At 41.9% G+C, this 22943-nt stretch overlaps 1 protein-coding gene across 5 annotated transcripts; it reads right to left on the bottom strand.

The window, feature by feature from the left end:
* Positions 1-1818: 1818 nt before the first annotated feature.
* LYRM1 (LYR motif containing 1) lies at positions 1819-22928 on the bottom strand. 5 transcript variants are annotated; one of them, XM_030301339.1, is made up of 4 exons: positions 22657-22928; positions 8416-8564; positions 3998-4090; positions 1819-2858 (listed from the first exon to the last, which is right to left on the bottom strand). In XM_030301339.1, exons 1-4 carry the CDS (start codon positions 22769-22771, stop codon positions 2742-2744), a joined length of 474 nt encoding a protein of 157 aa, XP_030157199.1. In that variant the 5' UTR covers positions 22772-22928; the 3' UTR covers positions 1819-2741. The 5 variants fall into 5 exon arrangements, with proteins under 5 accessions (XP_030157199.1, XP_030157204.1, XP_030157203.1 ...); XM_030301344.1 differs by having other exon boundaries at positions 8416-8575; positions 22657-22738; XM_030301343.1 differs by having other exon boundaries at positions 8416-8575; positions 22609-22689.
* Between the last annotated feature and the right edge of the window lie 15 nt (positions 22929-22943).

The raw sequence follows: 22943 nt of genomic DNA, 5'->3' as shown, positions 1-22943 counted from the left end.
CTGCTTAGGGCCTGGAGCCTGCTTCGAATTCTGTCTCCCTCTTTCTGCTCCTCTCCCTCTTGTGCTCTGTCTCTCTCTCTCAAAAAACAAACAAACATTAAAAAATTTAAAAAGAACCCTAAATGCTGAGATCAGCAGAATTATCTGAGAGATCTGAGACATTAAGTGCAAAAGGGGAGTTCTCCAAATCTTGCCAGGAGGCAATAAAGAGGAGCAGTCTCTTCCAACTCAAAGCAGGTAGCTTAATAGTTATTTTTTCGAGAAAGACAGTTTTTTAATTTTTACTTTTTCCAATGAGGGAAAGAAAATCAGAATGAAAAGAGAGCTGAAACTGCATTATCATTCCAAGTAAGATTGTTGGTCATGTGAGATGGAAAGATGGTCAGGATCCCAACTGCCTGAATCTTGGACTGGTTAGACTAAGTTGTATTGTAAGTTTTAAGGCAGTGAGGGGGTTGCTAAGAGAACAATTGTATTTTAATTAGTTGTCTAACTCCCAGATTCAGCAACAAAAAGCTGAAGGAGGCAGGGACTGACTGTTTCATTCCTCAGGGGTCAAGGGACAGAATGTTTCTGTATGATGGATTAAATTTTTGTAATTTAAAAAATTTCCTCCACTTTGAAAAGAAACAGTGCCCTAAATTTGAGGTCATTTTCTACTGGGGCCAATGGGGTATTTAATGTTTCCCCCTGAGAAAGAGCTGTATGTTCTTTCAGAAATCCTGGTGAGTTAGAGGCTGGAGTCTTGGGGCAAAGATGGCCAGAGATCAGTTTGGTGAGAAGCTGCAGTTCCTGCCAATAAATAGTGCAGCAGATGATATCAGACAGACATTGTCACCAAGCTAGTCATTTCTCTTTAAAAATCTAGCTGTTGGGTAAAGAATTTTCAGTCATTGTCAGTATTGGAAGAAAATTTCATTGAAAGAGGGGATGTAGGGAAGATAGGTTTGGCCTTTAGAAGAACGAAGATGGAGATTTTATAGTCTTGGAGAGAAAATGGGAGAAATAAAAGCTATTATAAACATTGTTCATATGAAAGTTTTGGTAGTAAATTGGTAATTATGTTACTGTGTAATAGGACATGCACCTTTGCAAAGGAGGCTAGTCATATAAAATTCAGTTAGGTAAGATTCCTGACACATAGAAGATACTCAGGAGGCTAGCTAGCAATTAGATCAACTTCCATTTTGGAAGAGGCTGGGTGGGAAGGTTGGTTTCTTCACTCAACAGAGTTAAAGACAAAAACTGCACAGTCAAAATCACCTTGAGTTACTTAGAAAAGGACGAGGACAGAGATAGGCAAGTCACGTCTCACTTGGTCCAGCAGAGCCAGTTTTTCTACCAATGCGAGAACAGATCACTGTTTCAATGGTTGACCCCCAGATGAAGTACTTGACTTGATTTCACAGGCCCTATGTTGCATGACAAAATGTATAAACACTAGAACCACCTCTGAACAGGGAGATGCTTCCACAATGAGACCAGATAGAAGGAGAGTTACTGATGGAACAGCAGATGTCTCCCAGTTGAAGCCAAGCTGGGGTTTATGTGGCAACCATGTTAAATATGCATTTGCTATTACTACAGTGATATATTTGTTCTCCACATCATTGCCGAACTGTGCAATACTTACCCTCAGCATTAAAGTGTATGCTTCTGCTCACAGGAGCAGGCTTTGAGATTGAAATATAATGCTTACTTTGAATTAGAGGAGCTGTGTGACAAGAGAATCCTAAATCTAGGTATGGGCTGGAAGTTACCATATGCTACTTTTGAGGGTCTCAGAGCCATTTTGGAAAAGAATACAGAGAGACCAAAATCGATGAAAATTTGTTTTTATTGGTGATGCTCATCGTCTTTGGAAGTCAGAAGGAATGTTAACAAGGTGTGTGTGACTTGCCATGGGATTCCACACATGCAGAAGTATAAATCCTTTGTGTTTTGATTTCTCTTTGTGCCATTGCTGTTTAGACATAATTTGAAAACCAGCTTGGCCCTTGTACTTCCTAATTATGTTAAGATAAAATATTCATAATGAATGCAGTATGAGTTTCAAGTAAGCCTTTCAAATCCTAAGTGGATCCTAAGTAATCACAGGCTTTAAGATAAAGTAAACATACGCATTTACCTAAGACAAGTACTTTTACGTATGTGTATGTCAGGGGCAGGGTGTCATGTAAAATTTCCATGAAAAACCACGATAAATCCAATGATGCGCTTTTTAAGGGTAGTTTATCTGGAAACTGGGATGGTCAAAAGACAGCAAAACATATACAGAGAAGCCCACTTTTAAGCAAACCTTTGTTTTTTAAGCAAAAATTCGGGAGAAAGAAGCCAAAAAATATTCTGAAGGCAGTGTAGTTTTATGGTAGCTACGAAGACTTTCAGCAGCTGGCTGATTTCTTCCTATCAGCTGACATGACTGGCAAATGACATTTCCATGAAAATCTTTGTCATCCTTATCTTCCTTCTACAGGCCTTGGCCTTGTTTCCAAAGATGCTTCAGTGAGGGTATATAAGGTCCATGACCTCTAGGGTTAGTGTCATCCACTTTAGGCAACAAGACCCTGATGAAGTGTCAGGAGGAGTGAGCACAGATCTTGGGATGAATACCAATATTTTAGAGGTTTTTAAGAAGATATTTAAATTTTTACCCCTAATCGAAGAGAAGGGTTTCATCATCTGGTTTACATTCAAGATCTAGTCGGCTCATCATTCTGAGAAATAAATTTTCTTCTGGGTTAGGAAATCTCATCATGAGACTTGAGATATACTGGTTTGGAAAGTTTCCTCAGTTTTTCCTGGCTTCGAAGTCCCCGGCCTCGTAGTGGGGTAAGGCCCATTGGAGGCAGATGAATCTGAATAGGAGGAATAAGAATAATGATAATATTAAGAATTATAATCACCAGAGCAGCTTATTCATTGAGGATTTACTAAGTACTGTGCTCCCTGCTAAGCACTAAATCTATGCTGACTCATTAATCCTTAAAATCCTTACACACATTAATCCTTACAATAATCTCATAAGGAATTAGATAATATTTATAGATGAGACAATGGAGGCTCAGAAGTTAAATAACTTGCTCAATCTTATATACACATTAAGTGATAGAGCCAAGATTTGCATTCCAGATCACATTCCAGAGCTTGTGCTCTTCTTTGTCATATTGCCTGCATGGAAGGAACAATGACCACAGATCACATGGTGAGATGAGAATCCAAAGAAGGCGAGAAAAAAAGTTTGGGTAGACAAAGCTATTCTGCGCAGAGTGGAAAACTGGGAGTAATCTAAATGCCTACTAAAGAGCTGCTGGGTAAATTATGGTATATTCTTGTAACAGGATCCAGTGGCAACCATTTAAAAAGATGGGAGGCAGAGATGGCCAGGACAGATGACATAAACTAAGTAAGCAGCAAACAGTATGTCCAGGATCCCATGTACTTTAAGAAAACGTAGGTACACGAATATAGAAAAAAAGACAAGATATTACCAAACTATTAGGTTGAGCCAATACCGGGTAAAATTGCTGTTTTTGTATTATAGGTTAAGAGTAGAATATTGGCAGTTTCATATAGTGCGACTGAACAGTTACAGTGGTTACTTCCACAGGGTGAGAATTTTGGACCATTTTCACTTTCTACCTCATGCACTCTTTTAATGCTATTAACAACAAACCTTACTTTTATTATAAGGAAAATAAAAATACTTCCATAAAAAAGGTGAAAGTCAAAAAGAGAAAGCTATCTAAATATGGGCTAGCTTTCCCTTCTATATGTGGGAAAGTTGTATGAGTAGGAGAAATCAGGCATTCATTGACATTTTAGCTTTTTAGCTTGTTGTGATGGGTTGGCGGCATGCAAGGATAGCTTACTTCCAACATGCCTCCCACAGAAGCTCTAGACTGCTCGACAAACACTGGCCCTCTTGGTACACGTTCTTGGAAATAACTGGGTTGGTGAGGAGAAGTACCCGCCACATGTTAACTGTCACACTTACTGGCCGTGGATAAGGAATCTGGTAATGCAGTCCAATTTCAATCCTTGCTGTGCATTCATCTATACACTGTTTAATCAGGTCTGTGTCTGTGAGCTATTGAAAGAGGAAAACAGGTGAGGTTCTTAGCATCTTTCTAATGCTCCTTATGTAGAGGTGTACATCTTCTTCAACTTTCTCAGCTCACCAGTCAGTAAATTCAATGCTGATACTTTGAAAAATCAAAAGCAATTTAGTATAAAATTTACTGTGGATTAAACTTTTTAAAAAATTATGGCAATAGGTAATACCTGCACACAGTAAAACATTATTCAAATAACACAAAAGGATATAATATAAAAACAAAGTCTCCTTTTTACCCCTCTCACAGTTCCCCCTTCTCAAGGACCACAATTATTGGCAGTGTTTGTCCTCCCAGGGATATTCTATGTAGATAAAAGCATACGTGTATATATACACTTTTTTTTCCTTACACACAATAGCTCTCTTTGTTCTGAACTTTGCTTTTTCCCCTAACAATGTGTAGCTCCTTTTATATTTACACAGAGAGCTGCCCATTCTTTTTTTTTTTTTTTAATGTTTGTTTATTTTTGAGAGAGAGAGAGAAAGAGAGAGAGAGAGAGAGACAGAGCATGGGCAGGGGAGGGGCAGACAGAGAGGGAGACACGGAATCCAAAGTAGGCTCCAGGCTCCGAGCTGTCAGCACAGTGCTCGACGCGGGGCTCGAACCCAACAACCATGAGATCACAACCTGAGCCAAAGTCGGACGCTTAACTGACTGAGCCACCCAGGTGCCCCAGAGAGCTGCCCGTTCTTTCTAAGAGCTGCACAAAATTCAAACATAAGGCCGTGTTATAATTTAATCAGTCTTTTCCTGATGGATATTTAGGTTATTTCCAGTTTTTTTCCATTATAAACAATTCTGTTATGAATCCCACTAAAGTTGTTTTTGGCTTACACGCAAATGTATCTAAAAGATAAATTCCTAGAGAACTGCTGGGTTAAAGGGTGTATGTTCATGCATGTTTAATTCTTTCAGATATTCCCTCTAGATTCAAATTACCCTCTAAGAGTGTACCAATTTATAGTCCCACCAACACCCTGATGAGAATGCTTCTCCACCTCCTCTCCATGTGGATCAAACTTGAACCCAACTGTTTCAGCAAGTGTTGTCCAGAAACCCCCCAAGTAAGATATTGGAGAATGATCCACTTCTTATTTTGAACTGTAAACTGCCTTGTTCACTGGTAAGGGGAAGAAATGGCTTTTTAAATTCCCAAATAGTCAAATTGTGGTAGTCCAGTTTCAAGTAAAGGGATGACAAATTCATTCTAAAAAACAGAACACCAGGTAGAAGGGAAGAAACTCTTACATTTCAAGGATGGAAAATGAGTCAACATGTGGCTCTGCTAAGAGTTTGCAAGTGGGCCTCAAAGCAGAGCTGGGATTGCACCAGTCCCAGATGACACCCACAGTGACGTCTGGGCCAGCAAGGCTTGGAAATTCCAAGGGCGTGCCTATTCTATGGCACCTTTTGGAGCAGAGAAGAGTTCTAGGAACTGCAGTGCACAGAACTACAGCTGGGTCCCCTGGGGCAGAGGGTCTGCTTTCTGACCTCTGCTTCTCAGAAGCTGTTGCTCTGATGTCCACATTGGGAATAGATTTCCATGTTCCCATTTGCCCATTAGGATTCAGAGCAATTCATGAGATACCTCTGAATTATTATTAAAATCTCACAGCAAGTGAAGTTCTAAGAAACGACTTAAGTCTGCGTAAGGGACTGGGGAGAAAGAAGCCCGTCATAAAGATACGTATGGTTAAGGGGGCTGAGGGCTCCTGGGACTGCAGCTGTCCATTTGAACAAATCTGGGTTAGAGCTCTCCAAATTCAGTCATTCATTGGCTGCCTTCATGATTCTGCTATATCCACACACCATTTATACTAACATTAAGCTTTCTCTTTAAATGTACTGTCTCCTAAGCATAATATTTGTGGTATTATCTGATATGCTATTTTCTAACACATGGCAAAATACGTATCTTAAAAACCCATGTACCTTCTCCCCAGACACAACAAAATAATCTTATTTATGTCACATCACTGGCACATACACTTCCCTCTGACTAACACCACACTGGGCCAGCCCAAGCTGAGGCAAAGGAAGGATTGATTACTGCCATAACTGAAAACCCTAAGGGCCTTGATCAGTCCTCACATGAGTGAGCCTGAAAAGGTTTACTGGGCACATCCTGCTATGATATCTCTCCAGCACCGGGCTAGACACTGTGAGGCCATGATTCTTGCCTTCAACTATCAAGGTTATTACCTGGGCAGAACAACTCTGATGCATAAAGCTACAGAAAAGGCATGGAGGCATGTAATCAACAGGGCAGTGACTGCTGCAGACTGCTCTAGAGGAGTTCAGAATAGGTCACTGTCACAGGGTTGAATGAAGGCTCATGAATTTAGTGACAACCACAAGGCAGGTCCCATGGGATATATAAGAAAGTATAAGACATTGTCTCTTTGCTTGAGGAAGTGGCAGTCTGGTTGGGGAGACCACACCAACATAAATGAAACAAACAAGAAGGAATGTGACCAACTACATAGGGACAGGCATAGGTTATAGTGGTCTCCCAACTTTTTGATTATTTACTGCTTTCAGTAAAAATTTCTGAGCTCATAGCTCCTATACATGTACTCATACTGATTTATAAAATATATTAATAAGTGCATTAAATACATCAAAAACCTTATAAGTATACACCAAATACACATTTTAATTTTTTTTTATTTTTTAAAGTTTATTTTTTTAGTAATCTCTACACATAGTGTGGGGCTCAAACTCACAACCCCGAGATCAAGAGTCACATGCTTTCCCAGCTGAGCCGGCAAGGCACCCCATGAACAGACATTTTTAAAGGATGCAATAAAAAATAAAGAGAAATAGCACTTGCAGTATTTTATTTCCATTTATCAGAGAACTGTTTAAGGACTTCATTGGGCATATACATTGTGATGTGTGGCATGGAAAAGTTTGGAGAAGCTGGAGGAAGGCCGGAAAGGCAGAAGCTTCATGAGCAGGTTGGTTTTATGAAGCAGACAGGATTCAGATTCTGAGATGGGGAAGATAGTGTTGTTTGGGAGGGTTTCTTTGTAGTGCTTGCCCCAATTGTAATTTTTTTAATTTCTTACCATCTAACTCTGAAACATCTTTGAGGGATCCTGTCTTGGTTTTGCTCATTTTATGTCCTCAACATCTAGTCCAATGTTTGGCACATGGTGGGCACTTAAATACTTGTTGAATGAAAGAATGAGAGCAGAGAGTTGCAGAGTGGTGATGGGAGCTATGGCAGAAATAGGCAAGCTGGAGAGGGGAGGCATCCTGGTGGAAAGAGGTGTTCTGCTTTGGATCGTTACACTTGGTGTAAGGCCCTTCAGGAGGCTGGTGAGGGGCTGAGGCTGGGTTTTCAGATGTGGGAGCTGAAACCATAAAGTGGTTGCACAGTCTCTGGGCCTCAGTGCAGAGGGCTGACTTTCAGAGGATCCTTACAGCTGGCAGGAGGGTGTGTGGCAGGAGGGTGTGTCCAAAAGGACACAGAGACAGGGGTCAGAGAGGAAAAGTAAAGAGAGTGGATTGTCAGGAAGTGTCATGAGGGGAACAGTGACAGCATTGACTTCATGAGATCAGTGAGAAGGAGGCAAGGAAAGTAAGAAGCTGAAAGCCTCTTTCCATGCTTAGTGCCAGGCAGTCTTTGTAAGGAGCTAAGAGCCAATGCTTTATAGTCTGTGGGATGGGTCACATCAAGCCTCTTACAAATGGTTTTTGGCTCCCTGATGTCTAGGTGTGCAGTTCCGTTAAACTACTTAATGGAGGCACTTTCTTACCCAATTCTGTGGTCTCAAAGGGCAAACTCACTCTGCTAGCCAAAGAGGCTTGAGTTCAGAGTGAAGTTGTGAAGGGAACCCTGTGTCTTTATCCTATTCTCTTTCCTTTGAATGGGTTTATACTTAGAGGCCTTGAATAGTTTATGAGTTGAAGAAAAAAAAAAAAAAGTTTCACTGTGCACCTCCTGTGGGAGGGGCTGGGAACAGGCACAGTGATTGCGAACTGCTCCTCCCCTGAAAACCCTCACTGGCCTGGCTCCTGTCACCTGGCTCATGGGGTCTTACAAGGACGAGGACGCTACGACACTGACAGGCTGGACTGAGACCTGAAACAAATGACGGGAGGAACCCAGGCTGGGCTCTGCTTCCCAGTAGTTGGGCAAGCTAGCTGGGCCGTGCCTCTGAGCCCTTCCTGCCCCACACTCTGCCACTGTGACCTGTGCTGCTCAGTCCTCTCAATTTTAGGACGAAAAAGAACAAGTATCACAAGACACTGCCCTCCTCCTTACAGTTTCCAATTGAGGCCTACTTACATTTTTGTTTTTCTGGAACAGCGTTCTGGCTTCATTTAATATGTACTGTTTTTCTTTAATGGTGTCTTCCATCTGCCCTGATGCCGCCTGCCATTTCCTCACAAGCCTGAAAATTCTGCGGTAGAGGCCAAGAACTTCTTGTCGTGTTGCTGTTGTCATCCTCAGACCCACCAAAATAGAAGAGGGGAAATTTGCATGAAAATTCAATTTGACAGTAGGCAGCTAGGCAGATGTACATTTTTTTTAATCAAGCTTTTTAATTAGTCTGGAAATAATTGCTCTTTCTCAACAGATCTGTTTGGTAGCATTGCCAGAATGTGCTATAGGAACACCAGATCTCTCTCAGCCGTGCTGGTATATCACCCCATGGTTCAGAGTTCATGTTTGCTACGATGGCAATTTTTACAAACATGGCAAACCAAAATTCAAATTTACTATACTTTAAAGCAGTAAATTCTTTACCAGAATATCTTGGGAATGATGCTTTTAGTGTGTATTTTTATAAGATTGCAGTATTTACCAGAGTGCCTGGAAAAGGCACATTTTGAAAAACTAATTTTTTTTTAAGTTTATTCATTCTAAGAGCGCGCATGTGCGAGCATGAGCAGAAAAGGGGAAAAGATAGAGGGAGAGAGAATCCCAAGCACGCTCTGTCCTGTCAGCATGGAGCCTGATGTGGGGCTAAAACCCATAAACTGTGAGATCATGACCTGAGCCGAAATCAAGAGTCAGATGCTCAACCAACTGAGCCACCCAGGTACCCCAAATAACTAAAATTTCTAGTTAAGTAACTTGAGTTTAATGCAGGGGTCTCAAATTCAAGCACATCCAGGGTCTGGCAGGTAACAAAATGAGGGAACCTGGCTAGGTAGAGACAATGGCCAGGAGAGGACATCCCCCCGCCCCCCCCCAAAAGGTACAGTTGCTACTCAGTATCAGGCAGCTACTGCCATGGAGAAATGAGGGCCTAGGAATGCCAGATTTCCTGATAGTTTAACAGTAGGTAGCAATCCATATTTTTTAAATGTGAAATCTCAAGACACTAATTCATTCTTTTCGAAAGTGTGAGTATCATGAAAGCCAAACACATTGAGTCTGCAGGCTCAATTCTACCCAGAGGCTGGCAGGTTGCATCCTCTCTTTTAGTTCATCATAACCTTGTTGAAAATATTTCTCAAAATTGTTGGTCTGCTTCCCTGTCCATGTGAGAACCATACAGTAAGTATAACGGAAGATCTTGCTGATGATGACTAAAGAGCTTGTGGCCTCTTTGGGTTTTTACTCTGAAACATCAGTTTTAATTTCAGGAAACTTGGCTAAGTGAGTCCCGACCTAAGTATATTCCCAAAGCTAAATGCATTCATTCATTCATTCATTCATTCATTCATTTAAAGAGAGAGAGAGAGAGAGAGAGAGAGAGTGGGAGGGGCAGAGACAGAGATACAGAATCTGAAGGAGGCTCCAGGCTCTGAGCTGTCAGCACAGAGCCCAACGTGACCCATGGACCATGAGATCATGACCTGAGCTGAAGTCAGATGTCTGACCAACTGAGGCATCCAGACACCCCTATATGCATTAAAAAAAATTAAATTCCTGTCATTTTTATTTTTATTATGAAATATTTCAGATATACAAAAAGATATAGAGAATATAATTAAACAGCCATATATTGACAATGGATCTTAAATAAATTATATATATATATATATATATATATATATATACCCCTACTGTATCCCTTCCAGTCAAATTTCCCTTCCTCTGTGCTAGAAGGAACCACTGTCCTGAACTTGTTATTAATCTTCTCACACATATCTTTACACTTAACATTCTATAGTATTGCTTAGCAAGTTTACAAACCTTATACAGCTGACCCTTGAACAATATGGGGCGTAGGAGCACTGACCTCCACGTAGTCAAAAATCTACAATAACTTTTGACTCCCCAAAACTATTAGTAATAGCCTACTGTTGACATGAAGCCTTACTGAGAACATAAGCAGTCAATGAACACATATGTATGTATATGTATCATATACTATATTCTTACAATGAAATATGCTAGAGAAAGGAAAATGTTAAGAAAATCATGAGGAAAAGAAAATACATTTATAGTACTGTTCTGTATTTGCAAAAGAAATCTGTGTCTAAGTGGACCTGCATAATTGAAACCCATGTTGTTTAAGGGTCAACTCTCTATGTAAAAGGTATTATGTCCTTCTGCAACTTGCTTTTTTTGCTCATGTTTGTATGATTCACCGATGTTGTTACATGTAACCCTAGCTCATATATTCTCAATGCTGCAATTCAGTCCCAGTATATTGTCTCTTCTCCTGCTAATGTTCTAATGATGGGACATTAGGTGTTTTCCTTTTTCTTTCTCTTTTTACTTATGCAAAAACTTCAGACTATGTCTTTACTATTTACTACTATATCTAAAAGAAATTCAGGGAAGACAGAAAAAAGAAGTCTCAAAACTAGAGGATTCTGATTAGTCACATTTTAGAGAATGAATATATTGTACGGTCTTTAACAAAAGGGTAGGCTGGGAAGACAAGAACACATCTGGTGAGTAGCAGGGCCAGGCACTGGAACACCTCACGAGTACTGGCCTTTCCTCAAACAGGCTCATCAGGATGGGGAAGTAGGCTGCTCACTGCCCTTTGAGAAGAGGACCCATTTCCAACTCAAGGTGGAGGTGTAACATACGGAGACTGTATGCTTTAGGGTGGTCCTGAGCTCCTGAGGACTTGGGCAGCTAAATGCAGATGGGAGCTGGGAAGAGTGAGTTCATCTAGAAGTTCTAAGTACCTGCAAGGAATTTACCTTAGAATTTCTTTTGAATAGGATTGCCTCCCTGCCCCCTGACCCTGGTGACCTTTCTTAAGCAATGAGTAATGAACCAAGGCTTAATCACTTGCTGAAAAGGTTGAAAGCACTGCTTCACCCAATTCAAAGTTAAGATGAAAGTTATAATCAACACCAATTCTGATGTCCATGGATACCTCACAGAAAAAAATGCTTAGAAGAAATTCATAAAAACCAGGAGAGAACATCATTCTTTGTGGCTAATCGTAATAAAAACCCATGAGATGATGACTTTTCCTGGTAAGGAAACAGGTTTCTGAGTTTCTGGTTCTCCCTAAAACTCCATGGTTTCATATGAAAATACGTGAGTCAGTTCCTGTGAGGGGCATAGAGTCTGTAACTACGATTAATGATTGCTTCACTTCCTTAACAGATGAAACGTCTCTGACTGCATGACACTTGAGGAAAGTGACGGAGGTATGGCATATTAAAGCAGTAGCAACCTTCTCCAAAGCCTTTGTTTTTTTTTCTACTACTCGAAAGAGCCACAACTTCAAACTGTAACTGGTCATATGCCATAATCGGATACACAAGCCCTGCAATTAGGGTACTCAAGGTCATAGGCAGTACCAACAATCAGTACTTAATAGGTCTATTTTCAAAACACTTTAATTAACGTATACAGTGTTTTGAAAACTAATCCTGAAAGGGAGATTGATATCTCCCTCTCTACCATCAGGTGACCCAGAAAACCCAAGTCTGAAAGATTTCCGGAGAAGGGTCTAAGGCTGTATTCCCATTGTGCACTATTAGCAAGTCTAGCTTAACAACACTTCCCAATCTTCAGAGAATAGGCAAGAAAAGAACAATGCCTCCTTTGTTGTTTTCTTACTGGATTTCTTTCGGTTCTTTGAGGGAATCACATTTTTCTTACTGTAGGTAGGGGTATACACGCATGCTGTTCCCTCTTTCTAGAAGGCTCTTTCCTGACCCTCTCTCTTTTACCTGACCAACCCCTACTCATCCTTCAATTCCCAGTGAAAACCTGGACACCTCAGAGAATCCTTCTCCCTCCTGTCACCACATGCACTGGGTCAGGTCTGTTGAACCTTCCCATGGATTCTTGAATTTCTTCTTTGTGGTACTTACCACTCAAGTAATTATGGTTTGTTAGTGCCTGTCTTCTCCCAATTGATCCTTACGTTTATGGGGACAGTTATGACATCCATCTTATTTACTGCTCAATTCTTGGCACCTACCCAGGTCTGTAATTGGTGTTCCACAAATGCTGAATAAATAAAAATATCTCATGATACAGAAAGCTTGGGATTCTAGAAACAAAACTGACCATATAAAAATTTTTTTTTCCAAGCTCTTTCCCCTTTGGTTTATATTTTTGTCTTTGTTCCTAGGAAGCAACCTGTTTAGAAAAAGTGCTTTTTCCCTAAGAGTGTTCCTTCCTATGGATTCAATGACTTGAAACCAACATTTATTCCTCCAGAACTATCAATGATTTCTTACTACTGATGCAAGGCTGAGATGGCTCTTTTCTTTACTAGTTTCATGGGTTGATCCAATGTACTGAGGTCTGCTGGGATTTTCCCACAGGCAACATGAGAAATATCAAATTATTTAGAGGACCACATTTTTAAAAAAGATTTTATTTTTAAGTAATCTCTACACTCAACATGGGGATCGAACTCACAACCTTGAGATCAAAAGGTGCAGGCTCCACTGACTGAGCCAGCCAGGTGCTCCTAGAGGACCACAACTGAACCAGTCTCACTCAACTGGCCATGAAATCTACTCTTACAGAATTTTTAAAGTTTCATAACTTTGATTATGAGATTGACATTTGGTCAAACTGTTTCACTTTACTTCCTTACCCCCAAAGCCCCAGAATGAGGAAAGGTAAGAGATATGAAGTGTTCCTGGGAGGAAATGTGACTAGAAACTGGCCTTTTCTTCTTCTTCTTTTAATGTTTATTTTGAAAGCGAGAGAGAGAGAGAGAGAGAGAGAGAGAGAGAGCGCGTGCGCACGTGAGCAGGGGAGGGGCAGAGAGGGAGAGGGACTCCCAGACTCCTTGCTGTCAGCAGAGATCCTGACACCAGGCTCTATCTTACCAACCTGATCTCACTATCATGACTTCAGCCGAAATCAAGAGCTGGACGTTTAACCAACTGAGCCACCCAGGTGCCTCGAAATTGGCCGTTTCTTAAAATCGTACCCCATACATACATAGTACCAAGAAAAAATTCACAACTAAGCATCTTCCAAGTGAAGCCTGGGCCACTAAGAAAAGGCTGATAAATGTTGCTGCTAGTGTGGTTTGGTCTCTGGTCACAGTTGGGAGAAGTTTTCCCGACAGCAGGTGTCCCAAAGATTGGTAGGGGAGGTTATTTTTTGGATGTACAAGTATTTTATAATGTACTGTAATAGCCTATCAAACTCATAATTTAATAGCATGATTTTGATTTCACAGCAATAATATAGGGCTTCTTTGAGATGAACGTATTATAAAAGTTTTTTTTAATGTTTATTTTGAGGGAGTGAGCATGCACAAGCAGGGGAGGGGCAACAAGAGATGGGGAGAGAGGAGGGGGGAGAGGGAGAGACAGAGACAGAGAGAATCTCAAGCAGATTTGGTGCTTCACCACAGAGCTTGATGTGGGGCTCCAGCTCATGAACAGTGAGATCATGACCTGAGCTGAAATCACGAGTCAGACACTTAACCAATTGAGCCACCCAGGTGCCCCTGTATTAGAAAAGTTTTTAAAGCTGGCCTAAAATATGGGTAATAATAGTAAAAATTGTGATGCAGAGTGTGAAATACACAAGTTTTAAAGCTACAGCTCTAAGGCACCCTGCAGGGTCATGCCTTGGTGTTTATTCTATCATCCACTTACAATGCTTGCTTTCTGCTAGTTATCACACCCCACCTACTAGATACCTATTTGCTCCCAAGTTTTTCTGCGGCCCCCTTTTCTCTGCTTCTCTCCTAAGCCAGCTATTGATATTTTGCTATTTCATTGTGTCTTTTTCTTCACAGTCCCTGAATTCCTGCAGGGCTCAGACTGTTTTGCACATTAGAGTAATTATAATAATACTACACTTTGCTCTGTACTAACTGTGCTAGAGGCTTTGCTAGGTGCTTTATGTATGTTAACTCCCCAAATCACAATTCTATAAGGTAGGTAACTACCATTACCCCTTTACAAAGCAGAAACCTGATGCAAAGAGAGGTTAAGTAACTTGCCCAAAGTCACATCAGCTATATTAAGAGGTAAGGCTGGAGGCACCTCTCTGGCTCAGTCACCAGAGACTCATCTCAGGGCTGTGAGACAAGCCTCAAGTTGGTTGTAGACCTCACTTAAAAACAAAACAAAACAAAACAAAACAAAACAAAACAAAACAAAACAAAAAAACAGGGCATCTGGGTGGCTCAGTCGATTGGCATCTGACTTCAGCTCAGGTCATGATCTCATGGATTGTGAGTTCAAGCCCCGCGTGAGGCTCTATGCTGAAAGCTCAGAGCCTGGAGCCTGCCTCAGATTCTGTGTCTCCCCTCTCTCTCTGCACCTCACACACTCTCACTCTGTCTCTCAAAAATAAATAAACATTAAAAAAAAAAAAAAAAAAAAAGAGGTGAGGCCAGGATTCAAACCCAGACCCAGACAGTCTGGAGTCCAGCCCAAATGTTTAATCACTAAATAGGATGCTCAATCTCAGTAAATGTGGTTGAATGTCTGTTAACTGCTTTAAAGAGCTTGGCTAGTTTGTGACAAAGGGAACTCAATTTTATTCCCTTCCCACAAACAGCAAAAAACCATTGTTTTGCACCTTGATATGAATAACCTTTTAATAAGGTTTTCCATATGCCATCTGCCCTTGCCTTTTTTTTTTTTACATCTATTTATTTTGAGAGAGAGAGACTGTGAGCAGGGGAAGGGCAGAAAAAAGGAGGAGAGAGAATCCTAAGCAGTCAGTGTGAAGCCCAACTCGGTTCGAATTCATGACCTGAGCAGAAATCAAGAAATGGACACTTAACTGACTGAGCCACCCAGGCACACCGCCCCCCGCTCCTGACTTTTTTAAAAAGTTTACTTACTTATTTTGAGAGAGTAAGAGTGTACATGAGTGACTGGGGGAAGGGCAACTGCCCTTCCTTAATAATTGTGTTGCACATCAGCACCTTAAAAGATGCTGTGCACCTGGCAGGGCTGGGCTGCTCTTCCATTCGCTATGGCAACTCTGTTCCATCACTCCAAAAGTAGTGGACATCATAGAAGACTCACCAGGGCTCATTACAGTGCTACCACTCTGCAGGCCTTACTGGTCCCTCCCAAGCATCTATCCTTTCAGTACCCACTGGGACCACACACAGGAGATTCTAGGGATACACAACCTTGATAAACAAGCAGCCTTAGTCCCTGCCTTCCTGAAGCTTACATTCTAGTGGCCAAGTAGATGACATACAAGAAAAACAATTTCTGATGGTGGTATGTGCTCTCTAGGAATGAAACAGTAATAGGATTCAAATGAACAGAGGCAGGGTTATTTTATTTTGGGTAGTTAGTGCCATTTGAGTCCTGAATGACATGAAGGAGCCTGAGCCTATTCAAGGGAAGAGTTAAGGGAAGGGTGGTTCAGGAAGAGGGTGGCAACCAACAAAGGCTAAGAGGTGGTAAACAAGTCAATGTTAATGCAGCAAGAACCTGTGGGGAAGGTGGGGCCACAGGTGAGCAGAAATCTAGGACAGGTTGGGAGCGTAGGCCCTGGAAAGGAGTTCAGCTTGTAATCTAAGAACAACAAAACGAAAGGAAGACATTGGCTGATTTTAAGCAAGCTGGAGTACCATGGTCTAATTTGCATTTATTCTATCCTTTAAAAAAATTTTAACGTTTTATTTTTTGAGACAGAGAGTGAGCAAAGGAGGGGCAGAGAGAGAGGGAGACACAGAATCCAAAGCAGGCTCCAGGCTCTGAGCGGTCAGCACAGACCTCCATGCAGGGCTCAAACCCGTGAACACAAGATTATGACCTGAGCTGAAGTTAGATGCTCAACTGACTGAGCCACCCAGATGCCCTTAATTTACATCTTTTAAAATGTGCTGGATTTGGGGGCACCTGGGTGGCTCAGTCAGTTGAGCATCCAACTCTTGATTTCATCTCAGGTCATGATCTCAAGGTTTGAGATTGAGCCCAATGTCAGGCTCCACAGCCTGATCCACAGTGTGGAGCCTGCTTGGTATTTGCTCTCCCTTTTCTCTCCGCTCCTCCCCTGCTTGTACTTGTGCTTGCTCTCTCTCTCTCAAAACAAACAAACACTAAAAAAAAATGTGCTGGATTTCAAATTGTATCTTGCACATGGTGAAAAAAGTTTTGCCTAATGCCACCTAATTGACAGGAGATTTGGGATTAAGAGCCAATAAACCTAGATGATTATTTCCCTGACCAAGAGTTTTCCCATTTTTATTTTGGAGTCAGTAATGGGGCAGTAATTAATCTCCTAAAACCAAATGAAACACACCACCTACTCACTCTTCTACTCCGTGATGAGTGGAAATAGTGAAAGGTCTGGGTAGGTTCCAAGAACCCACTCTATACAGCTCGTGTAGACACACAGCATGTTTAGGTTTGGCTTTTCAGGATGTCTGCGTGAAGATATGCTAGTATTAGGGGATTTATCCACTTCACCCTTTCCCCCACCTTTGGAAAGACCATCACAGCATGAACACTGAGGAGTTTAAGAGCACAGATGAAAATTCCTTCTCCAGATGAAATTTATAGAAGTATGACTCTGGTCTCAGGAATGTCAAAATTCCCAGTGTTGGACTCTCATGAGGCTTTGCCTTCTACTTAAGAAAAAGTGTTGCAGTATAAACAAGGGACAGAAAAGGCAATGGGAATTAACTGACTTTCCAGCCCCAGGCAGAAGGAAAGACTCTTGCCATTCTTTCAGTATCTGCTCCTAGGTGGAATTTTTCTTTTTCTCATCATAACTAATGAATGTAATAGAGTTAAATTTCTCTCCCAAGTACTTTATGATTGGGTGGGTGGTGGAGATTATGAAACTCACCCAAATGAAATCACTGTCTCATGTGTTCATTGTGCACCCATACTGGCCGGTCCCTGTCCTGCTGCCCAATCTCCTTAGATCTGGCACCCCTTCTTTTTGCCAAATGAAGGTCCAAATTCACACAACTGAAATATTCTTTCTTTGCCTAGCTGTTGATTCTCATTCTTGGATTTCCATTACTTTTCATAGGGTGCCATCTTCATGCTGGAACAGGTTCAGTGACTCTGCTATGTGTACTCCAGGCACCTCCAGCACACTTGTATCATAAGTTCATTCTATTCTAGTGTAATTTTCTGGCTGGCTTACCTTTCTTCTTCCACTGTGTGTGTTTTGGGGAGGGAGAAAGAAGGTTGGGACTATGCCTCATTCATCACACTCTTAAGACTGGGCACAAAGTTGGAGCTTGAAATATATTTGTTAGAAGAATAATACATTTACACACGAAGAATAGTCACCAGTAATGTCCATTCTCATTCTGAAACACACACAGTGGTATGTGGGCCAGGTTTCCCAAGTGAAGACCCTAGAACATTTAAAAATACTAATTAACCCTCACAATGATGTTTTCAAGAGTGGTGCTGTGGGTGTCAGGTTTGGGGAGGAGGCCTTATCAGTTCCATCCTTACAGTTATAATAATGTAACCCATACTCTTAAGTTCTTTAAAAGCCAGTAAGTGTTGGTCCACTGGAATGAAATGATTTACTATGTTTTCATGAAGCTTAGAACCAAACATATAGAAAAAATATAGCTCGGACACATTTTCTCTTGGGAAAAAAAAAATCCTTCTTGGGAATAAGATCTATTGCAACCAAATGATCGGGGATCAAAACCAACCTCCAAAATTGTTATTTGGAACAAGCAAACAGATTTTCTTGCCCAGGAAAGCAGAGGACAGAATGATTGTCTTGGTTTTAGGCATTCAAAGTTTTTCCACATATGTAAGGAACAGAAGATAAAATGCAACTATTGAACAAATGGGTTCTGGAATGGTCAAAAGTGGGTTTCAATCCCGACTTCACTACATTGGTCAAGTCTTCCTGAGCCTCAGTTTCTGAAAAAGTGAAATGGGGTAACAATAGAACCCTCTTCAAAGAGTTGGGGTAAGGATTACTCATGAGATAATCCATGTAAATCACTTAGCATTGGGAGTTAACAAAGGCAAATGTTACCTAAATAGGAAATAAAAGAGGAACAATGACGCCTCTTTTATCTATGCTAAGCTTTGTCTGCAGAGGTAGGAAAAGAAGCGTGTTGCCTGTTGGCAAATTTATTGCTTTGTGATACTGATGGATTTTCCTAAAGCTGTTTCCCTCTGATCATTAATAATCCCTGTACAGTAAAGGGCTATTGTTCTTCAGTATGAGCAAATAACCCAGTCAGATGCACTGCTTATCTTCAGACCACAGCACATACTTCTTACTGGAAATATAATGCAGGTGCCAACACTGAAGGCATGACCAGACTTCCTATTTTTCTTCCTTTATCTCTTACTCCTTGCTTATCCTTTGGCTTGTTTTTCTCCTACATCTCTTATATTTCCTACTTTCTGGTGTACACCCATATCCTATACAGTATCATCCTTACCCAAATCGAATAACCTTCAAGTTAAGCTGTGCCCCACACATCACTGCCCTCTATCCCCCACTCCTCTCAATTAACAGACAGGCAGACACACACACCCCACAGACTTGTTTCCTGTCCTGGATTCAGTTTTTGGTTACTAGAATCCAAAAAGGGAAGTGTAATGCCACACACTGTTCTGCAAATCTCAGGATATGCTTGTGTGGTGTACTTAATCATACCACAGCTATTCTCTGAAACAGCATCTTTTTACACAGAAAGTGACAATATGGTGTGTCAGAGATAGGAGGCAGGGAGTGGAAGGTAGATCGTGTTTTCATTTTACTTAAAGGAATAGAATTAGGTTAGGCCCTGTAATATGGGAAATCTCCAGAACACAGGGAAAAACCAAAAATACTGATGTCTGAAAGGCTTCTAAATTATCCAAAACAAAATCATATGAGGCAAGTATGCTCATTCTAAATATACCAGCATAGGAGCATACACAAGATTATACTTGTAAGGGGGAACTCCAATTAGGCTTTTGTAACCAAGAGAGATACAGCTCTTTTTCCCCTCAGACAGAAATTCTAAATGGAAACCAAGTTTCTGCCCTTCAATTCAAAAGAAATGGAAGTATTTGTTTCCTTATCAGCATATTTTAAGAGACAAAATTAAGGGTCAGTCAGAGGGGGTAAGAACCAGTTAGCAGAAGTAGGATGAGGTGTTAGATGTGTGTGGGTGTGTGTGTGTGTGTGTGCTGGAAATAGATGAAAACTAGGTCAACACTAAAAATCAACCCCAGTCATTCATTCATAACTACCCAGAATTTCACCCCTTCATAGGAACTAGGAAAGTCAGAGCAAGAAACACTTAAGTTTAAATTAGCATTTAAATCCTTTGTGATAATTTCCTAGGGAAATGGATTAGGAAACTGACAAAAGGGCTTTGGTTATAACATTAGATACAGCTGGAGTTTTCTAGCACCTGACCCTTGATCCAACCATCTGATGAATAACCTCACGTTGAGTAGTGGTCCCTGCCTTCACAAGTTTCCAAATACCCTCCACCTATCAAGTAACTACCAAATGAGCAACTTTTCTCATCTGCAGAGGCAACAGAGCTCCTTACTAGACAAAATCCCTTGACAGCAGGAGCAATGACTGTCCATCCTTATGTGTGTGGAACTATTGCACCCAGAATACCTTCAAGCTCCTGCAGTTCAGTGCTGACCCACAGAATGTATTTCCTTTTTACTTTATTTATTTGTTTATTTATTTAGAGCATGAACAGGGAAGAGTGGCAGAGGGAGTTAGAATCTTAAGCAGGCTCTGTGCTCAGCGCTGAGCCTGACCCAGGGCTCAATCCCACGACCCTGAGATCATGACCTGAGCCAAAATCAAGAGTTGGATGCTCATCCAACTGAGCTATCCGGGGACCCCCACAGAATGTATTTCAATGATAGAAATATTCTATAACTGTGATGTCCAGCAGGGTAGCTAGCCACTGGCCACATGAAATATAGTTACTGCATCTGAGAAACTGGCATTTAAAAGTGTATTTAAGTACCTACATGTAAAAAATAAATAGCAACATGTAGCCAGTGGCTACTGGGGAACAGCACAGTTCAAGACCAAGAACTGCAAATCAAATGCCCACAAGGGTTAAGCAGACAGCTGAAAAGAGAGGAGGCCTTTGGCACTGAGCCACATACAAAGTGGGGGGCGGTGGCGGGGAGAAGCTTTATTGGCTCCAGGTGTGTTGCCAGATTCTTTTTTCAATGAAGCTGAAAATCTGGATTTTGATGTCTAATTTTTAAATGTTGGCAAGTCAATTTTAAAAAGAATTTAAATTTAAATCATTTTGGGGGCTGAATGATATGTTTGTAGGCAATAGCTGTATTTCCATTTGCAATCTCTAATTTAGGCCAACCCCTTCAGCTCAAAGAAAAAGACCTTCTCCAATGAATGCCACTGCTGATCAGTAGCAGATCCAAGATTGAAACCCAGGCCTTCTGATACTTCTGATATTCTTTCTAGATTTTATGAGATTAACCATATCTAGATTGTGGCTGGCAGTGGCAGCATCAGCGGGACAAAAGCTCCTTTGTCAGAGCTGCTGAAGTCCATGACTGATACCTTATGAATACAGTATTCCTACCTAGCTATAACCACATATTGGGCCCTTTGGGCAAAGCTCTATACTAGAAGCAAGACACAAAGAAGAAATAGCCCACAGGGGAGTCAGACATAACAATTAACAAGCAAAGTCAGGCTTGCTGTAATGGACACAAATCACCTGCACACAAGTCCAAAAGCAATGACAGCTGGGGGAGGAAGGGAAGGAAGAGATTTGAGCCAGGGTTTAGAGGATGAATAGAAGCTGGCTGGTGGGTGAATGAGTCTCACGGATTATGAGAGTGAGTCTCACTATTGCAGGATATTAAGGGATCCTGCTTTTATCTCTGAGGCCTTATCTGTGTCAAGTCTCCTTTGCTGGCTTCTGTTCTCCGGGGAATCTCTGAATGTCTCTAAAAACTCCTGTGTATTTTCTCTGGGACTTTTCCCCTGACTTGTATATCTAACTTCTCCGACATCTTCACCTGGATGGTTAGTAGACTTATCGAACCTAGTATATTCAAGAGAACTTAGGATATTCCGTTCCAAACAGTTTCCCCTTAGTAGTCCTCCTTGGTTCCTCTTCCTCCCATACACTTCACACCCAATCAGGCATTAAGTCTTGCGAACTCTACTTCCAAAATGCATTCTGAATTTAATGATCGGCATTTCCACTGACAATACTCCTTGGCCTACTGTAACAGGGTCCTAACAGTTCTGACAACTTCTACCCTTCTCTGTCTAGCAACCAAGTGATTTTTTTTTTTAAATGTAAATCAGGTCAGGTCACTCCCCTTCTCAAAACCCTCAGGTAACACAACAGCCAAACCCTTACCTTGGGCTAAAATGCTGTGCTTGTTCAGGCCCTGCCATTTCTCCATCACAGACCACTTTGGCCCTTGTTTTTTCTGCTCCAGCAACCTGGCTTTCTCGCCGTTTCCTTCCTCAGAACCCTGTCGGTTGGCTCTTTTCTCCACCTAGACAGTCCATTCCCTAGCTTCTTTCTTTTCTCGAATCTCTGTGAAACCCGGCCTTCTCTGAAGAGCTCTACCCCATTTTAGAGTGGCCCTCTCCCCATCTTCTACCACTTCATCCGGTACTATTGTCTTACTTGCGGATATCTTCCTTCCTGATTTACATTTTAACTTTAACTGTACATTTTAACTTTCTTCCGGACTCGAAGTCACCGAGCAAGGCCTCCGTTCTCGCTCTCATTTGTAAATCGAGGCAGTAAGAAGCTAGTTCTCAGTATCCTAGAAAGTCTCCGTAGCTTGTACGGGCCCTCGTTTGGGTCAACCTTCCCCAGCTTGACGCCTCTCTCCCCAGAATAGCCCCTGGTAATATCCTATTTATATTCGGGGATCCAAGCGATTCAGCAAAGATTGAGATGGGCCCCAAATCGGCATCTCAGACCAGGCCTTCCCTTCCTGGCCTTCGGGCCACTTCCCAAGGCAAGTTCTCGAGGCCAGGGGCGACGACACCGAGCCGCCCTCGCGAGGCAGGGGTCACACAAGCACGTCTCCTAGCAACGTCGCACCCCCGCCCCCACCCCATCCCTGCCCCTGGGGAGCCAACCCCTTCCCCCAGTCTCCCGCGCCTGGAGTCAGCGTCTCCATCCCCTACACTCACTTTGCGTCAGTCCTGCCTTCCCCCACCCACAGAAGCGCCGCAGCCTACCGCGGGCTAGGAGGAGGCGGCGCCAGGAGCCTAGCTGAGCCGCGGGCGACGGAGGTCGGGCAGGTCCGGTAGGCCAGGCCGGACCAAACCACCGGGAGGACCTCTGTGGGAGCATTAGTTCCAGGTCGGGAGTAGCCACGAGTCTCCCTTACACTTCATACTGTAGCCCATATTCCGCCGTATACAAACAATGTAGCCAACTTCATCCTCTCCGTAGTTTCTCTTTACCCCTTCCGCTATCGTTCCCCCCACTCTAGTCAAAAAAATGGTCCAGTCCAGCACCTCCT

This window comes from Lynx canadensis, chromosome E3, assembly GCF_007474595.2.
Source record: "Lynx canadensis isolate LIC74 chromosome E3, mLynCan4.pri.v2, whole genome shotgun sequence".
Classification (NCBI taxonomy): domain Eukaryota; kingdom Metazoa; phylum Chordata; class Mammalia; order Carnivora; family Felidae; genus Lynx; species Lynx canadensis.
This window is presented reverse-complemented; position numbering and strand designations above follow the sequence as displayed.